Raw genomic sequence first — 19,327 nt, forward strand, 5'->3', positions numbered from 1 at the left:
CTGTTCTAGTGGTGGTGTATTGATTTCTAGCTAGATCTTTCCCAATCAGGTATCAGTCAGCATGCTAGAATACTAACTAGAGTATGAGCTGGAGAATTCATGTGGCAAATTTTAGTCACAGAACCTAACATATTTGAACTAATAAAGATATTACTAGATCTTCGTATTCTGTACACATCACTGCTGACTACACTTTCTATCTAAGCAGCGCTACCGTTTTCCAACTGTGCTATCTTGTCTGCCAATTCGGCGGTGGCAGCCTAGACCAGGATCATGGGTGGGTGAACGCACCATGGAACTCAAGATACCCGAGGGGTTATTTCTAGATTTGCTTTAATGCTCAGAGGCAGGGCAGAAGAACAGACTCCACCTAGGAGCTGTTTGACTACTGGGTCAGGCGTGGAGGAGATAAGATGCAGGTTACTGTAGCTAGACTCTCTGGACAGCTGTCCCAAAGGCAGGTGGACCCCAAGACTACGCCCGCACTGCAAGCAGCGCCTCACCGTAGCGAGCCCGGGCCCCCATAGACCCTCGGCTGTTTCAGTGCAATGTGGACGTACCTAGCGTGAGGCCCCGGCCGTGCAGGCGGGCTCTGAGGCGTGCCTTGCTGTGCAGACCCCGCAAGTCAATGCACTGCCCATAACGTGTACAGGGACACCTGCTATCTGGGCGGCCGGGGCGGGTGTAGAGCCCGCAGCCAAGCAGGGAGGCTATTCCCCGGCCGTCAGCAAGAAGCACTCGGGCCCCAAAAGACCTGAAAGCGGCTTTGAAAAGAGGAGCCGCTGGCCCCGCGGGGGCCCCTGCTCGGGTGCCACAAACGTGCTGCTGAAGGACGCGGAGCCGCTGTGCGCGAACTGGAGTGCCGCCCGCCGCAGCGGGGAATCAGGCCCTAATACAGCCCCCTGCCGCCGAGGAGCCGGCAGAGCGAGGCCGCGCCCACGGTGGTGCGGTGTCCCCTCTTCCCCTCAGTCCCCTGCCCCAGCTCAGCCCGCGGAGCCTGTTTCCCTGCGGAGCGCTTTTCCCGCCGGGCCGGGCCGGAAGGAAGCGAGGTTCCTCCAGGGTCCCCTGCGCACGCTCCGGGCGGCGCGGCACGTGACGCGTCGCGGGGAAAGGCTAAGATAAGATAAGATGGTGGCCACCCGGCGAGGCGCGCTGCGCGGGTCGGAACTCGCTGCTGCTCCTGCAGCGGCAGAGGTAGGAATGAAGCGGGAGGCGCCCAGGCCCGCCCGCGCGCTGCTCCCGGGTTCGCCTCGGGCCAGCGTGGGGTCCCTGGGACGGGTGGAGGCTACCGAGCGGCTCCCCTGGCTCTGCAGTGTGAGGGCTGCCCTGCCCTGCCCTGGCCAGGAGGGACACGGCCCGACCCCGAGTGGGCGGCCTGGAGTCTCTGGGGGGGGGTCTGCGGTGCGGGCTGTGCAACAGGGCCGGGTAGCGGTGCCTCTGACGCCGCCTCCGCTTCATCGGGTAGTGTGTGTGTGAGCCGTGGTCGCAGCCGCCCGGGCCGTAACCGTCCTGGTTCTGCTGCAGATGCCGGAGGCGGTACCGGCTGATGGCCGGTGCTCTCCCGCCTGCCTTGATGCGGCGGGCTGGCCCATTTCTGCAGCCGTTCGTTTGCCTGAAAGTGAAATATTGTGTATTCGTTGTAGCGCCAAAACTATGGTGGGGAACAATTCAAAGCCTTTCTAGGCCTGAAGGGGAGTTAATAATTAGACACACTTCTGCATTTATTTTCTCTCTCTTCTCTAATGTCTTTCTTACCCTGTGGCTATTTAACTGACTGGGTAGCTTTTGTGGTACAGTGTGTTAGATAGCTGCTGTTCAGAATAACATGGGAGTGTATTGTTAAATAGTAGTCACAGCCAGGGTGATTCTGTTGGATTCAGTATGAATTTTTAGATAGCAGCAGTGGCTTGTGTGCTTCATCATTTACTGCTAGTCAGGAGGTTTTGAGTATTTCTGTGCACTACAGACTTTGCAACAGCCATCCATGCTTCTCGCACTGCAATGCAATAGTGCTGGAACAATTTTTATAGTGGGGGTGTTAAAAGCAGAAACCTTATATTTGGGTTGTTGTTACTACTTCAAGCCAGAGGGTGTGACAGCACCTTAGTTCCAGCACCTGTGTGGTGCAAGGCTAGACTGCTGAAGTGTTGTTGCATAGATACCACTGGGTTAGGAGGGTGTCTGACTATTCTAGATAGAATATGCTATGCTAAGGAGACTATACTATCTACCAAAAGGTTCGTGCTGTTGCAGAATGCATCTGCTTGCTGTGCAACAAGCTTCGATGAGTACATAACACTTGTACCCAAATCTAGTCTTTGAACTGACTTCTGGTAATTTACCAGTACAGTTCAAGGTGTTGTTAATCTTTGAAGCCATGAAAGGTTTGGGGCTGAAAGATTATCTCTATACTTTCTTGTGGCAATTACAATCCACTGTGATGCTCTTGCTATCAGGTCCTAGGCTTAAACACTTCACAGCTGGGGATGGCTCAGTTTAGGAATTCTATCTTTGCAGTCTGCTCCCTCTGACAGCCTGCCAAACCCACATTGAACTAAATTCAAAGCATTTGGTTTAGTGTATGTATTTTTAGGTGTATTTTTTGCTTATTCTTGCCCAGAAAATGGTGAGCCTGATTCTTGGATCTGACAGAGCTCCACTTGGTGTGGGATCTGGGGTCCTAATAGTGATTTATACCATCTTTGTGGTTCCAGAGGACAGTCCATGGGGCTGGAGCCCTTCAGTTACATAAATAAATCACAGTTAACTTTGACAGATTTAATAAAGTACTGTGGGGAGGTATAAAACAGAAAAAATTAGGAAAATCAATTGCTCTCAATAAAAGCATGAGTATGAGGCCTCCAACAGCACAAATTTCAGGAAATAGGATTCTACCAGGAGGAAATAATGTGGGCTAAGTCTGATGCTAGTTTGCGAAAGGCATAAGTGGGCAAATGAGTGATGAATAATGGAGCTTCTTCACCTGCAGGTTTTGGTATGAAGAGTTGCAAAATGGATGTCATCAGGTTAACTTTCTCTCTAGACAGTTATTTAAGAAGACAAAGTGCTTGTGAATTTGAAGTCAGAATTACTCAGATGACTCTTTTAAAAGTGTGTGTTTCTGTGGAAATGTCTTGCTTGTTACTAACCTGTTTTGTTTTTTTTCTGTAGCTGGCATCTGCTGAAGTTAGTACTCCTGTTTCTGTGAGGACGACCAGGAGAAGAACTAAAATAAACTCTCAGCCAGAAGTCATTCATGAGTCTCAGACTGAGGTCTTGGAAGATGCTGAAACAAAATCAGATCTTGGTGATCCCTCTGAGGCACAAACAACTAAGAATAGAGACAAAAATGTGCATTCCGCTGAATCAAGTGCTGAGCCACAAGCTGATGGAGATGAAGGAGAATCAAATTGCTCTGCTGTGCCTGAGCTTGAGACACCTTTAATCATAAGGATAACAAGGAGAAGACAAATCGTAATTCCTTATCAGCCAGATTCACTAGCCAAAAACAGGCCTAGCAAAACAGCTCTTCCTGAATTGAGCAAGTCTCAAGATGAAGATGTCTCTGAAGCTGAGTCATGTTCTTCAACTGTGTCTGGAGTCTGTACAACTAGTGCAATAAGAACTATAAGAAGCAAGAAATGCAAAGCTAAACTCCACCCAGATCCAATTTGTGAAACCCAAGCTGAAGAGTTTTCTGATTCAGAGTCATGGTGCTCAGGTCTTTCTGTGGAGCAATCGGTCATTACCAAAAGAGTAACTAGAAGTATGCTAATGAAATCGCAAGCAGAAACCATTAGACAAACTGAGAAAGTTAGTGAAGTTGTGCTGGAAGATGAGAAGTTAACTGAGGACAGAATTAAATCCCAGCCTGTAATCATCTCTGACTTTGAGCATCCCACAAAATCTGATTCTGATACAGAGCAAGCTTCCTCTCTTACATCTAATAGATGCCCCACTCAGAGTAATAAACAACCCAGTCCCTGTGAGGCAGAATGCCAGCCTGAATCTGCCAATGCAAACTCGACAGATGACTCAAAACAAGTTTTCTTAATTGAATCAACATCTAGCAGGCCTAAAGAAACAGGCAAAGAATCTCCTAAAAAAGAAACAATAAAGGAGACACATTTTGAGACTGTAGATAGTTCAGAGGAAATGTTAGAAAAGGAGAGACACACAACTGGAAAAGAATCACAGCTGGAAAATGTGTCTTTTTCTCTATCTGACCGTGGAAGCCATGACGACTCCTTTAAGTCCCAAAGGCAGACAACTCCAAGTAAAAGCAAAATAATTCCAGAACATGAAAAAGCAGATATTAGGGAGGTTACCCAGAGATCTTTCACCCATGCGGATGAATTAATGGCTGTGGACAAGCCAACTAGCACAACAAACTGCCTGCAAAAGGGCATATACTCATCACCAAATGGTGATGGTGACTTCAAAATGTCTGATATCTGTGTAGATAATGGTGAAGGCCAAGTAGATCTAGTTACTAAATCCACCCTGCATGTAACCAAAAGATCATGTAATAAAAAGGAATCTGCTGTATTGCTCCTGAGCAGTGATGAAACTAAAAAGAGTGATGTGAAAGAAGTAGGTGATGTAGGAGAGAATCTGTGTTGTGCAGAGACCAAGAATCAGAAGTTGTCCTTGAATAAATCTTTAGAAAATGATCCATCACATGGAGATCTGTTTGTGATTGACACAAAACCTGGCTTAAGCTGCAACAAAAGGTATTACCTAGAACAGGAGGACAGAAGGAGTGATGCAGAAAGTAAGGATGAAGAAAGTGAAAGAGAAGAGTCTTCAGATCTGGAAGATAATGAAGAGTTCATAGATGAAGATGAAGATGCAAATTTATTGAAAAATAAAAAGTCTGATATGTAAGTGTTTTTACAGATTAGAATTATATGTGGCTGCTTAAGTTAACAGCCATATAGGTAGTATCTGATGATGCTAAATGATGTAAAATAATAGTGAGGGAGTTCTTGTGGTGACATAATCGATGTGTGAAATGGGAGTTCCTTGAACTCCAAGGTGGAATCATAGCTCTACAATTCAATAAGTCTTTCTGTTATGCATACATCTAGACACAGATTTGTGACCTGCATAGGTTTCACCCTTGTGGCTGTCTTTTGAGGATCTTTTAGTAGGTTTTCCCTCCTCCTTCTGTTGCCCTGTTTTTACCACTATCTGAGTCTCTTTCCTTCCAGCTGTGGTGGTACTTTTCTCACTGCTGAAGTAGCTCTCCCCAGCCACTCCACTACTTATTTTTGTTAGCTGAATTTAATAAAAATTCATAGTTGTGTCAGCGTTCCTGTGAATTACAGCACTCTTTATATGGAGTGTGATGTTCTTAATACTGAAAACAGTCATTTAATCATCTTAACTGTTTTTTTAAATAAAGCATAAATAATTGGGAAGATGAAAAAACAAACATAATTGCTTTTTTCTTTTAGTAAATAAAGACAAAGGTTTTTAAAACATAAATGAAGGGGGATGAACAGGAATGCATGGGCACTGTCTAATGGGTATTTATGAACCCTGCCTTTTTCAGTGTTCACTTGTTGAAATAGTTCCATATGTTGCTAAGTAAGCCGCACATGCATATGGACTGCAACCTTTTATCACTCCAAACATTGGTTAAAAACTGCTTTAAAATCATGTTCAGCACCAGGCTCAAGCCTAGAAGCCAGGTCGTTAGCCAGGCCTAACTAACTTGCCAGCGTGTGCCCAGGCCAAGTAAAACCTCTGTGTCCTCAGTTACCATGTATATAAAAAACCTCCTGCTTTGCATAGACAATGCTTTCATTTGTAGACCTCAAATCCTTTCCCAGAGGTAAGCATGGATAATCTAGTTTTACAGTTACCCTAAGTAGTGAGATTTAACCATCTCTGCGTTTGAGATGACTAAATATCATGAGACTTTTTAAGCTGTCTGACAAAATTTAGGGTGTTTTTTTTGTTTAAGCATCCAACATTTTACAAAACCCAGTAGTAAAATATTTGAATATTTTATAATTCTAGTGAAAACATTTATTTGGTTTACACATTCCCTGCAGTAGTTGCATCCCAAACTTGACAGATTTAGGCTAGACTGACACTGATTAGTCCGGTTTGGTTGTCCAAATTATGTTAGATGCATACACAGTTTGTCATTTTCCTAACATTTTATAGCTTTCATTAAATCTTTCTTTCACTAAACACCTCTCAAATTGACTATCAAACATACTACATGAATTAGTTAATCGAATTGCCAGAATGCAATAATGGAACAAAGGGTGCAATGTGTACTAGGTTATCAGAATTTTGTTTCTAATAATATAAAGTATTGTTCGCAATACAGGCAAGGGCATTATAAGTCTCAGTGTATGTCTGATGGTAGCAAACATACAGACACTAGTGTTCAAGAGTTCAAAATGTTTCTCCCTCTAACGTGTTCTGCTTTGGATTCCTTGTTAACAAAATACAAAATGTACAAAAGATAGGCAGTGACCTTGAGGTTTCTCATTTTGGAAGTCAAAACACACTGAAAAGGAGTATTCTGATAACATTGATAGTCTGTCTAATCTCACATAAGATAGGAATGTCCAGGATAGTTTTGCACCAAGCAAGTCAGGGAAGGCTTTGTGGAAGTGATCTCCCTGTAGTGCTCGCCAACAAACTTTCATTAATAAATGTTATATTTTATGCCAAGTGGAAGTACAGAGTGATTTGCTACCCTGTCTATATTTTCCTTCTTCCCCTTTTAGTTTTGTAACCCCTTTTTCTTCGGGCATTGTGATCTAGAAACCCTGTTATAACACCTATCTCATATGCATCAGGAACACAGAGAAGAAGGATCAAAGACGCTTTCTCTGAATCTTGCCTTTCTTCAGATTGCACATTGGAAGATAGCTATACATTTGTTAATATTACTGTAATGATTAATTAGCCATTTCTCTTTCAGTTTACATCTATCGAGCAGCATAGATCCTGGTCTAAATATCAAGAGGCTTGGAGGCTTATATATTAGCTTTGATGCAGGAAAACAAAAAGCTGGCTCAAGTACAATTAAACAATTAAAGGAGGAAAAGAAAGAGGTAATATGAATTTAAGGTTATAATTTTACACAGATGTCTGGGATTAACATGACCTCAAAGATGCTAAAATAAGTCCAATTGTGACATTTATTTAAAAAGAAAAGCCTTGCCTGTAGAGTTGGGAGGGAAGAGTAATTCTCTATGGCCAAAGTATTGATTTAAAATTTGTTTTTATGATAGGAATTGAACGTTTATGGCATGTAAGAGTCTATATGTAGTCTCATTGCCATGTAAATATTGGGAATTATCCTACAGAATAGAAAGAAGTCCAGCCCACTCAGATACATGTCAGGCATTTATTTAGAGATTATATTTCATGAACTGAGTTTCTGCTACACTGCATCATAGATGATAATTCCCATGCTGTCAGTTGTGAATGAGATTGAGTCTGATACTGTGACCTCAGACAGTTAAACTCTCGCAGGAACTAAAAATTGGTGCTAAACAGCATAGCAAAATTAGGTCTGCACACAACACTTAATATGACAACTGCCAAGTTGAATGGACATTTGACCCCTTCCATAGCTGCTTGGGATGGGGTTTTAGGCTGACTGTTGGTGAGTGACAGGCATGAATTGCTTTCCAGCAAAGTTATTTTCTTAGGCAATCCTATCCCTGATGGTCTCATTTACTCTGCCAGCAGGGCCTGCTGGCTCAGTTCTTCCAGACCCAGCCTTCCCCTCTCTCCTTGGTATTAAGAATCCCCCATTTCCTCCATCCTGGGGCAGGAAAGCTTGTCTCACCTAGCAACCATTTTATTGAGATGGTGCTTACTTATGATTCCCTATCAATCTCTGGTATATTATTTGTGTAACAAAACGTAATAAAATTCAGATCAGTCTCATCAGTAGCGTGATTTAAACAATAACTTAATGATATCTTCTAGCTTTTGCGGAAGAGTATAATAACTCCAGATTTTGAAAAAAAAGAATGTGTTCCACCCCTCAGCGAGTCAGTCCATCAGATAAAGAAAAGGCGCAAGGTAAGTGGATTGCCACTGACTGTTACAGCACTGGTAACGTCTGGCACTACAAAACCAGAATAACCCTGCTTTGAATCTCTGTTATATGAAAATGTAGCGGTGGCATGCATATGTAGCCCTCTTTAAGTATGTTGATTTATGAACAGCAAATTCATATCAGCATTGAACAGTAATGTGCGAGTCAACCTTCTGGAAATTTTTGGACTGTAGAACAAAGACTAAAAGGGCAAATTCTGATCCCAGTGCCTGGCATGAGGAGAATCCTTGCCCCAGTTGCAGAGTTGATTAAATTGGCATGTTTTGAAAAGGTTTGGGAATTCCTTATCTTTGTTTCCCTATATTTTCATAAGAATACCTTTGCTTATCTTGTGACATCTGAATAGTATGTTGTTTGGTTCTTCAAAAAGTTTCAGAAACAGAGATCAGATCCTTTGGATGTTAGTTAATGCTGATCTGTAAAATCAAACTGTAAAAGTTCTCTGAAATATACTCCTAAAATAATACGAACTTTTATTTTAAATGCAGCAACCCTTTGTTTTTTCCTTCCTCTCCATTGCTGAAGCTCTTCAGTACAATTTTATTGTTTTGTTTCATAGGCAGAAAAAGAGAAAACAACAGGGGATGGCTGGTTTGGTATGAAAGCTCCAGAAATGACAAATGAATTGAAAAATGATTTGAAGGCTCTGAAGATGAGGGCTTCCATGGACCCCAAACATTTTTACAAGAAGAATGATAGAGATGGTCTGCCCAAATATGTTCAGGTGAGGAACCAGCAAAAATAAAGAGATTCTATTACTGCTTTTCTAATCCAGAACAGTTATGCTTATTTCCTACCTAGTTTTTTTAGACCTCCATTCTCAAACTCACTTTTACAATAAGGTGCATGTAATATGAAATTATGTTGATTTCTATTTACTTACAATTTTTGAACTTGCTCATAGCTTACAAATGGGATTTTGTGGCAACCAACTATTTGACCTTATCTATGAATTTCTATATGTGCACGTGTTTGTTTTGTTTTTGCTTGCTGACTTGTAACTGATTTCACCCAGGATGGAATACATCTTTTTGTTTTAAAAAAATCTGATTTCATGCCACACAATAGTAATTCATTTGTATCTAACTTTCAGATTTCGCTGGTCTTTAGTAGATCAATCTTTTTTACAAGTCTGTTATTAGTCAAGATTCTCTTCTGTGGAGTGGCTTCATTGAGCCATTGGAATTCCTGCTACTATAGCTATTGCAGCTTAATGTATTTTGTGGCAAGACAGTATTTGGAAACTGGTTGGTGCAACTTGCAGGAAACCTAGAGTTGTTTTTTAGTTCCTGCCGGTATCTAGCTATTTGGCATATTCAGCATACATTTACAAATATTCATTTTTCTCAAAATATTGGCAGTTTGTTTTCAAGGCTGAGCATTGTTATATGCTATTGTAAATTTCCTGTCACGGTCGTATCTGGATACATTCTATATAATTGAGATCAAGGTACACATTTTACCACTATAGGAAAGACATACTCCATGGGCCTCTCTGGTCCCCATGGTGACCAAACTAACTGCTGTGAAAGATCAGAACTGAGAGAAGTTGTCAGCCACGACTCAGTGGGAGTTGAAGTGGGCTCAAAACTTTTCACAGCAGGGCCCTTAAATCCTGTAGTGGATTAAAAGATAATAATAGTAAGAGCTCAACAAAAAAAATTTTGTAGTAATGAAGGACAAGACCAGTGAAAGATTTAATTGCCCAGTGGGTCATAAAGGTCTCCTTTCCCTCCCTCAGGTAAACAAAAATATAATCCTGTATAAATTTGAGAGCTTTGTTGGTTTCTGGCACTGGTGCAATAGTTCCTACATTCAGAACTGCACAGTTTTCACATGCTGTTCTTTGGATTAAACATGAGAGGAAAAATGATAATTATACATACAAAACACTGGGTGTTTCTTTTGATGCTTTGCCTTGAAGCTTGTCATGAGTCCTCCCATTTTTCACCTCAAACACCTGGGACTTGTCATTAAAAAACAAACACACAAAAAACCCACTGGTATTATGTTTCAGGAAGGCTCATTTTAAATTTTCTTTTCCCAGGTTGGAACTGTGGTTGACACTCCGATAGACTTTTACCATGCTCGAATTCCCAAGAAACAAAGGAAGAGAACAATTGTTGAAGAACTGCTTGCAGATTCTGAGTTTAGGAGGTATTTAAAAATAAACTTCTTTATAATTGTAATACTAGCAGTATGATCTATGTGAGACAGAAATGTATTACAGTTCTGATTAGAGTAATTTATTTTTTCTTTTCAGTTAACTTGAATTACTTTTTGTATTCTTTATATAAAAAAAAAAAAAAAAATTAGAGCCAGTTTAGTGCCACAGCAAGGGACTTCGGTTCCAGGGATCAGAGTAACAGAAGTTGATCAGTTCATGCTTAACTGAATCCAACAAGTATATTGGAAGCAGTGTGCAATGTATAAAAGTAGTCAGTTATTTAATGGACTATAGGAAGTGAGTTGGTGGTCACGGTTTAGTTCCATAATGGATACAGAGGTCAACACAGATGGCAGTCTTGCCACAGAGCCCAAGGATTGAACTGGGCCTGACCTACTCTCTCTTTCCTGGAAGTGACTTTTGCAGAATAGGATTCAGACATGTTGATGGGGGAAATGAAAGAGAACCTGCTGTGCTATTACCTGTGCTGTAACTATGGGTACAGATGGGATTTCAGTTTACAAGGCTGTCAGTCTAGCACCTTTGTGATAATCAAATTCGCCTTTGAAATTTTATTTAAAGAGTGTTTTAATGAATTAATATTTGATCACCTATAATTTTTGGGGTGGATTGGCAACCTAAGCCATTTTGCTTATTGATATGTTAACATGATACCATGCTGCAATTCCTCATCATTTCATATAAATGACATGTTTTTTTGTGTGTGCACATGCAAGAGAACCATGATTGGGATACCAGGAGTTGATTGCAGGTCAGGTCTTGGCAGTTGAGGGAATGGAAACTTCCATAGCTACATCCTACCAGTATGATTTAGCTTTAGCCAGTTCTCTTTCATAGGCATTGATTAATTAAAAAATATTTATTAAAAGGAGCTCTTAAAGATGAATTACCCACAAAGCCTAACAATTTTCGTGTTTTTGCGTAATTAATAAAGTAACTGAGTAAAGCACTTAGGTCAGCAGTTCTCAAACTGGGGGTCATGACTCCAAGTGGGATCACTTCATCAGCAGATGGGATCATGGCAATCTTGAGCATGGAGAGGACACCATTTTACAAAATGGCTTCCTCCACACAGTGTGACCTCTCACGCACTGTATGCACGAGGTCATGTCGCACGGAAGATGCTATTTTGCTCTACAAAACAGTGCCCTCCATGCAGCATGACCTCGCACACACTGTATGTGTGTGAGATTATGCAGTCCAGAGGATGCCATTTTGTTTTACAAAACAAAATGGCATCCTCCTTGCGGCGTGACCTTGCATGTACAGTGCATGTGAGGTCACGCTGTAGGGAGGACACCATTTTTAAACTGCAACTTCCATGCTGTCTGGGGTAGTGGGGAAACAACACATCTGAAAATGGATCATGCAGGGAGAATGTTTGGGAACCACTGACTTAGGTGTTACAATTGTTTGTCAGGTTTCCTGTTGGCAAGCAACAGTATTACTCAGCAAGCACTAAAATGCTTACATTGTTCACACTGTTAATTGATGCAGGAACAGGAGAATCTGCACTGGGAAAACCGCTAAAGTTAGCCTATTTAATATTGATATTAGTCTTCTCTCAAATTTTCAGTACATTGTAAATAGCCTCTCACTGTACACTTTAGCAACATAACGTTCAACATAAACTGCTGACAACATTAGTGGTTTGTTATCACAGCTCTTGTTAAGTCAGCTCATTGTTAGCAAGAGAATAGACAACAGCCATTTAGCAAGCCATAAAACATGTTAGAGGTCTAATTGTGTGTGATGTAAAAATCCATTGCTACAGATAGGAGCTGCTGATGCAAAAATGCTTAGGTGTTTTTAAAGTTTTCATTTCACTTAATTATTGCTTTTTTTCCTCAGAGGAGCTTGCCTGTAAATAGACTAAAATGTTTCATTTATGTTGTGTGATGCAGCAGTCCTTTTTCCCTAAGTTTGGCGTTAGTAATTCTACCAGCAATATTGTAATAGCAAATATTTAAGATTTGCTTTTGCATCAGCACTACCCGTGTCACTTCTCTTTTACTAGTCATACTCTTATCAAACTAAAGAAGTTTGAAACATAGAAACCATGAGACAAAACTTACTCTGTCAAAGAATTTTTATTTATTTATTTATTTTGTATCTAGGATTTTTGTATGTTACTCATCTTTTACTTGCTGATTTGATATATTTTAAAAAGTAAATTGATTTTTTTTGTTGTTGTTCAGATATAATAAAAGGAAGTACCAGGAGATCATGACTGAAAAAGCAGCTTTTGCAGCAGGCAAGAAGAATCGGAAGAAGAAGAAATTTCACAAATAAGACTAGGATAAAATAAGATGGAACTTTTTTTTGTTTTATTTATAAAATTTGTTTACAGAACATTTTGGTGATGGTTGGTTTAAACTTGAAGCTGTCATACTGACTGAGTTAGGGCAGGGCTTGCTCTGTTTTTGCAGTAGTATTTTGACAGGGGAGAATGAGGTTTGAGAAATGGAATGGGATCCTGTTCTGTGGACTGGTACAAACACGCAGCAGAGACAGCGTGATTCATTCTTTATACAAAAAGAAAAAAACAGTCATCTTGTACAAGTAGATGGTTGATGGAAATGGTCATATGAGAGGGCTGGGATTAAAATACAATCTTTTTTTTTTTTTTTTTTTTTTTTTTTTTTTTTAATGGGAAAATCTTTGTTAAAACCTGCAACCATCAGCTTTTTAGATTTTGTGAGAAACTGTAAAACCTGCAGGTACTTGTCACTAAAGACTTCTAGTTACTGAAGGAGTTTATAAAGACGTGTATTCAACCTACAGTACTAATCAATTATTTTTTTAAATGTCTCATCAAGCAGTGATTCAGATTTATCGAGTAATGATACTGCAAAATCATAAAATTATACCTGGACTGTAAAAGTAACATTTTATTATGTGCTAAACAGGAAAAATAAATTGCCCACAAATGAAGGTGAGTTTTAACAGATTTCAGGAGGCTTTATTGAATGATACTAAAGTTATCTTAAAGTGAGTGTTCATATACTACATTGGTCTAATTTAATGTTAACTTAAAAGGTAAAAATGTAGATTTCAAGGGATGCTGCTAAATCTAAGGGATCACATTTGACTATTTGAAAATTCTTTATCTTGGTCTCTGTAGAATTTAGCCTTTATTTGCATAATGTATGAAACACAGTTTCTATTGAAAGGAGCTTACATCTCATCTTCCCTTGTTACATTGCCTAAGGAAGTTAGTTTTTCCTTATCCATTGTCTCAGTAAGAGTTGTTGCTGGGCCATTCGGTAGCAGCGATTAATAAGAAATGACTTTGCATCGATATGACTAATTCTTGCTATTTTAAAAATAATTTTTCTTGTTCGGCTTCACCTCTGGTGGTGGAATTTTCCACAGCTGCAGGCTGAACATAACATGGTGCAGATTATCCTCTAGATTCTACATATCTATCTTTTAAAATCCACTGTTTTTTGTAAAAGATTTTTTACCAGCTGACTGTTTAGACATCAATATGAAATGACTCCATGGGGTCAGTCAATAGTCTTGTATACACAGACTATCACAATTGGTATTATAATTGCCACTCTTGTTGGCAGATTTAGCTGAGAGCCTAAGAACTGAATGGATGAGGAAACTGAACTCTTTTCAACCCTAGTGATAGACCCTCCAAGTCAAGATTGAGGGAAACTGGTACATAGATGTGAGAAGGTTGCACTGCCACTGCTGATTCTATAGGTGCCATGCACTTCAGTTCCCCTGCCTGCCAATCTAGCACCTTCCATGATCATGTTTATTTTTGGTAAAAATTTATTCTGTCTTTTGAATGACCCTACAATATTTTTGTACTGCTGTTACAGTTAATATAGTTCAAATTAATTACTAATATTAGAATAGGGACTAATACAGAAAATTTAATGGAAGTACAGAAGTTGATGGTAGCAAATTGTTGGTACATCATCCAGTAATAGTGGGATTGCATGGGGTGGACTATCCATGCCAGGAGAAGAAAGGAAAAAAGAGACTGAGGATGTGTAAAGATGGCCTTTGGGGTCCTGTTTTAGAGCTTCCTACAATAGGAAATTTTGAATTAAATAGTGTAGTAAAAACTTTTTATTAAAAGATTGGACATTTGTGTCTGAACATGGCCTCAGCTCTGAGTAGCTAGGATAGACTTAGAAAAGCTATCAGCCATCATGGCTCAGGCTATACAATGATCACCAGCTGAAGTTACAAAGAAATTTTCCCATGCCTGTCTGTCTTGCGTTTACATGTTTTTCTAAAGCAATCCAGCATTAGTCGCTATAGACCAGGCTAGACCAAGACTTTCAAAAACAATTAGATATTTTGGGTGCCCTTGTTTTTCGGGTGCCCAACTCGACAACTTATAGGGGCTTCACATTTTGAAACTGCTGAGCTAAAATGTTGAGTTGGGGACATACAAATAGACACCCATCACTTCTGCAAATCTTGGCTGAGATGTAGTTTCTGTTCTACTATGGACATTCCTATATTTGTATCTCAGACCTGTGCATACATCATTGATGATAATGCAAGAACAAGAAAATAAGAAATGTGGAGGCAGAAGAATATCAATATTGGACAAATAGGAGAACAAAATTGGGATAAATGTTTTGAAATATTTGAGTATTATGGACAATGGTCAAATGAACTTGTATAAAATTATACAGAATTTTTGTAGGTATTTTTGAAATTTTCATTAGAATTTATTTTCTGTGCAGTTTTAATGACATTTTAAATTAGGAGGAAGATAATTATCTTAAATTAAAAGGTAACTCATTGACTATGTTAACATTATTATTGACACCTAATTTCATGCCTGCACTATTTATACAACACTGATATAAAAGGTAAAATACTAAGAAAATGTTAATAAGTGTTTTAAATTTAGAAATAAATCATGAGAATATTGTTGCATTCTTGAGTTCTAACTAAACAATAAATTGGCTCTATTTCATATTATGCTAAGTGAAGGCCAAATCACTGATAAGTAAAACAGATAAAATAAGCCTATGGAAAATAATTATTTATAAAAGAACAGTGTTTTTTCAGAAACTTCATTTTTGTGTGTAAACAGTATGTGATATACTAGTTTGTTTATTACTGCCCTGCATTGGAATGACATGCTCAGATATTTCAGTTTGTAATTGCAATTGCTTTCTATAGACTGGCCTGAACACACAAGCTCTAATACTGCCAAGAGATTTCCTCTTTAATTTATGGGGTAAAAACCTGTGGTTTGTTTGTTTGTTGTGTTTTTTTTTGTTTTTTTTTTTTTTGGAGCAGCAGGTAATATGGTTCTTTTTTCTATATATGCACTTGCTGATGACCTGGTGTCCTGAGCTTGTTGCATATTCTCTGATACATATTAAGAGTAGATTTATTCTCTTTTTTTTTTTGTACTCCCTGCCAGTTTATAGCCATCTTTTGTCTCTTATTTTATACTTAGATGCTAAGCTTTCTGGGACAGAGACTGCCTTTTTGTTCTGTATTTGTGCAGTGGCTAGTACAATGGAGTCTAGGTTGACTACTAGGGTTCCCAGGTGCTACAGTAATACAAATTAATAAAATATAATCTAGTCATAATGAATCAATCAGCAACTGTACAGCGATTAACTTGATAGTATTAATATAGTGCCATTAGAGTGCCTTGTGGATGCAAACAAAAGTAAGACACTGTGACTTCAATGCAGCTGATTTCCCAAACTACTTCCCTGACTGTCCAGTTTCTCTTTTTTAGTTTCCTCTCTGACCACCAATTCAGTCTCTCCAAAACAGAATGCATCTTTCCTTCTAATTCCTCTTCATTTCCATAGAGAGCATCACTCTGTCCTTCATGTTATGTGACTGTTTTCTAACCACATAGCTAATATTTCACAAAGTCCTGTCACTTTCTCTTTAATCCCCCTTTCTCCACTGAAAGCTAAAAGTCTTTGTCCTTACACTGCTTATCATTCTTTGATCACTATAACCTACTCTCTGGCTTCCCTGCTTTTCATATCCTTCTGCTTTTCAGTTGGTCGAAAATTCTGCACTTAATGTAATCTTCCGCTTTCCCACTCCAATCATGTCACTTTTCTTCTTGAATTCCTTTATTGGTTTTGTTTCTTACCACGGCATGTTCAAATTCCTTGCCACCTAAAAGCCTTACCTACATTTCTGCTCTTTTCTCCACTCTCAGCTGGGTGCCTTCTATCACACTTGTCCCCCATCCCTGGATAGCTTTCCCTATCCTTATCTGCCCACATTCTCTTCAAGTAATTCTTCCTTTCTCATTCAAAATTCCAATGTCTTCCCTCTTGAACTCATTTATGTTATAAGCTCTTTGGGGTATCTTTTATAGTATTTTTTAAAATGCTGTATACATTCACAATGTTGTATAAATGTTCATAATAATGTAAGTAAAGTTCCCTGCCCTGAAGCTCTTGCAATGTAAATTAGATAAAATTCCATAAATGATAGCAATAGAGCAAGCTGATTACAAGGATTTAGGGACAAGGTGGAGGAGAAACAGTAAACAGGAAGGAAATACATCTGTTGGATAAGTCAAGTATTTACAAGGAAAACAGATAATTTATATAATCTGATACTGTTTCACTCTTTGTAATGGGCAAATGTCCATGCTGAGATAAATGGTGGTAACAAAACCACAGTGTGAGTTCTGAGAAGAGATTTGGAGCTACATAAAGTGTTTCAGTCAAAATTACTTCTGTACTGTGAACTTAGTGGCTGGATCAATATCTCCTGCTTCGAAAGAAATGCCTCTGTCACCACAACATTTATGTGGTAGAAGATCCATTATGTTGTGCTAGTATTTAGTTGCATTTTGTTAGACGCAGCATGTTTTATTGTAAGTTTAATGGGCCCTCTTCTCCTTTAGTGATTTTTTTTTTTTTTTTTTTTTTTAAATCTGAAAGACAAGTGGCATGATTATAATTAAAGCAATTGGTCTGAGAAAGGGATGGAGCTGTTGGAGAGATGTAAGATCGAAAAGACTATATTAATGTACATGATAAAAAACCTTCAAAATTTCAACTTATGCCTTTTTAGTTAGTGTTTAATTGGTATTTTTAAAATAGGGCTTCCTCTTCCTTGCCTGGTATAAAAATAATTGAAATGCTTTTTTGATCACTTCTGTCTAGTTTTTGTACGTGTGTTTTACAGGAAAACAGTAACAAACATAACAGGCCAAATTCAGCACTAACTTCATTACAGTACCCTGAAGGATGAATTTGACCTACTTTTAAATAAATGTGTTTGAAAATGATTTTCTTCCTCAAATGCTCAGTGCAAATAGCGTGTTTCTTTAAAGAGAACAATAACTTACTTTGCATGCACCATGGTAAATTGTACATACAGACTAAACATATTGCAGCTACAGAATTGCTTTTTTGTATATAGGTGCTGCTCTGCGGAAATGAAAGTATATTTTCACAGGAGCACTTATCTTTGCACCTAGTAGGAAAATGAGCTCTAAAGTGTAAAGTTGCATTTCTACTGCTGTTGGTGGAGGAAAGATGAGCAGTGTTTTTTGTTTTTTTTCCTATAAACTAGGCCTATAAATCTGTGATGCTTTTAAGAAGACAGTGTAGAATAAAAATTCATGAGTTCATGGATTAAGGACTTGGGGCCAATGGCTGTTTGAAAAAAAGATGTACCACAAATCTTGGGTAGAAGTTGAAGCTAGACAAATTGATTGGAACTAAAGTATACATTTTTGACAGGGATAGTAATTAACCAATGGAACATGGGGGGATTCCTAATACCTGACAATTTAAATATCAAGGTTGGATGTTTTTCTAAAAGATGTGCTTTAGGAATTATTTTGGGGAAAGTTCTAGGGCTTGCCTTATGGTCATGTGAGGACAAGATGTGCCTGCTGTTTACCAGGGATTGATTGATTTGTGTAACAGACAAGCATCTGTTACAACCATAGGTCTCAAAGTAATTTGGGCTGATGCTGTTACAGAAGTGTACAGCAGTTTGTACTACGTTGTAAAAAAATGGGAATGAAAATATACCAGCCCCAGACTAGAATCTCTTTACCAGCATAAAAACAGCCCCCAATACAGGTTGCCTGACAACGTGGTTGAGCAGAATTTTGCACAGTGTAGTTCTAAGAGAATTGTAATTGAGAGACACTTTTCCGTGGGCCTTCATACCCGTGCAAAGGCCTGCAGGTGTGACTCGGGTTGCAGGCCAGAGCTGTTGGCTTCTAGCGGAAGGGCGCTTGTACATCTTCACCCAGCCCTGCTTTTCATCAAGGGCCAAGTAAGTTTGTCAGGGGCCTGCAGCCTTGACTGACAGGCGCTGAAGCCTGTGGGCTGCTGCCCTGGTCTCGGCTGCTGGAGGCGGCGGGTGGGGTGTGGGGTGTCCTTTCAGGAACCTGGGCGCCCCGCTAGCTCTTCAGCGCAGGGCGCACGGGGGTGAGGGTGACGGTGACAAAGGGGCGAGGCTAGGACGGAGACGGCAGCCCGCACTGCAGCCCAGGCTCCGCAGCGCTCGGTTTCATCCCTGTTCCGCCTGCGGGCCGCCCCCCATTGCTTCCACTGTCCCCCGCGGCCATGAGGGGCTCCCGTCCCGAGTCCCTCACGCGCGCGAGGGTTTGTTTGCCGGCGAGGCCTGGCGCGGGGGAGGGGCGGTGCGGTGCGAGCGGCTCTGTCCCCTCCAGCACTGGCCCTGGGCCGGGCCCGTGGCAGCGCAAGGGCCAGGTCGGGGGAGGGGGACAAGGCCCGAGGTAGGGCGAGGCCCGGGGGGCTGACAGGGGAGCAGGCGGAAATGGCCCCGCTGCCCCCAGCTCAAGGACGCCCTGAGGCGGGGCCCGAGCCGGTCCGGCCGCGCTCTCTGCCGCCTCCCGCCGCCGGCGGGCAGGTATGCGGGAGGCTCCGGAGTCCGGCAGCTGGGGGCGGAGGGCAGGGCCCAGGTTGTGCAGCTTCCTCGAGCGGCCCGGCCCCAGGAAGCGCCGGTCGGTCAGTCCTGCGGCGGGGAAAGTTGCTGGGGGTAAAAATTATACTTTTTAATAAAATTTTTTAAAAAGCCCA

At 40.5% G+C, this 19,327-nt stretch overlaps 1 protein-coding gene across 1 annotated transcript; it reads left to right on the plus strand.

Annotated features, from left to right (window-relative positions):
• The first annotated feature begins 1,016 nt into the window (after positions 1-1,016).
• DNTTIP2 (deoxynucleotidyltransferase terminal interacting protein 2) lies at positions 1,017-17,567 on the plus strand. The gene is made up of 7 exons (XM_067538441.1): positions 1,017-1,194; positions 3,172-4,883; positions 6,950-7,082; positions 7,969-8,064; positions 8,661-8,825; positions 10,149-10,258; positions 12,488-17,567. Exons 1-7 carry the CDS (start codon positions 1,129-1,131, stop codon positions 12,579-12,581), a joined length of 2,376 nt encoding a protein of 791 aa, XP_067394542.1. The 5' UTR covers positions 1,017-1,128; the 3' UTR covers positions 12,582-17,567.
• The last annotated feature ends 1,760 nt before the right edge of the window (positions 17,568-19,327 follow it).

Source organism: Emydura macquarii, unplaced genomic scaffold (genome assembly GCF_026122565.2).
Source record: "Emydura macquarii macquarii isolate MOO-44397 ecotype Brisbane River unplaced genomic scaffold, CSIRO-AGI_Emac_v2 contig_480, whole genome shotgun sequence".
Lineage (NCBI taxonomy): Eukaryota > Metazoa > Chordata > Testudines > Chelidae > Emydura > Emydura macquarii.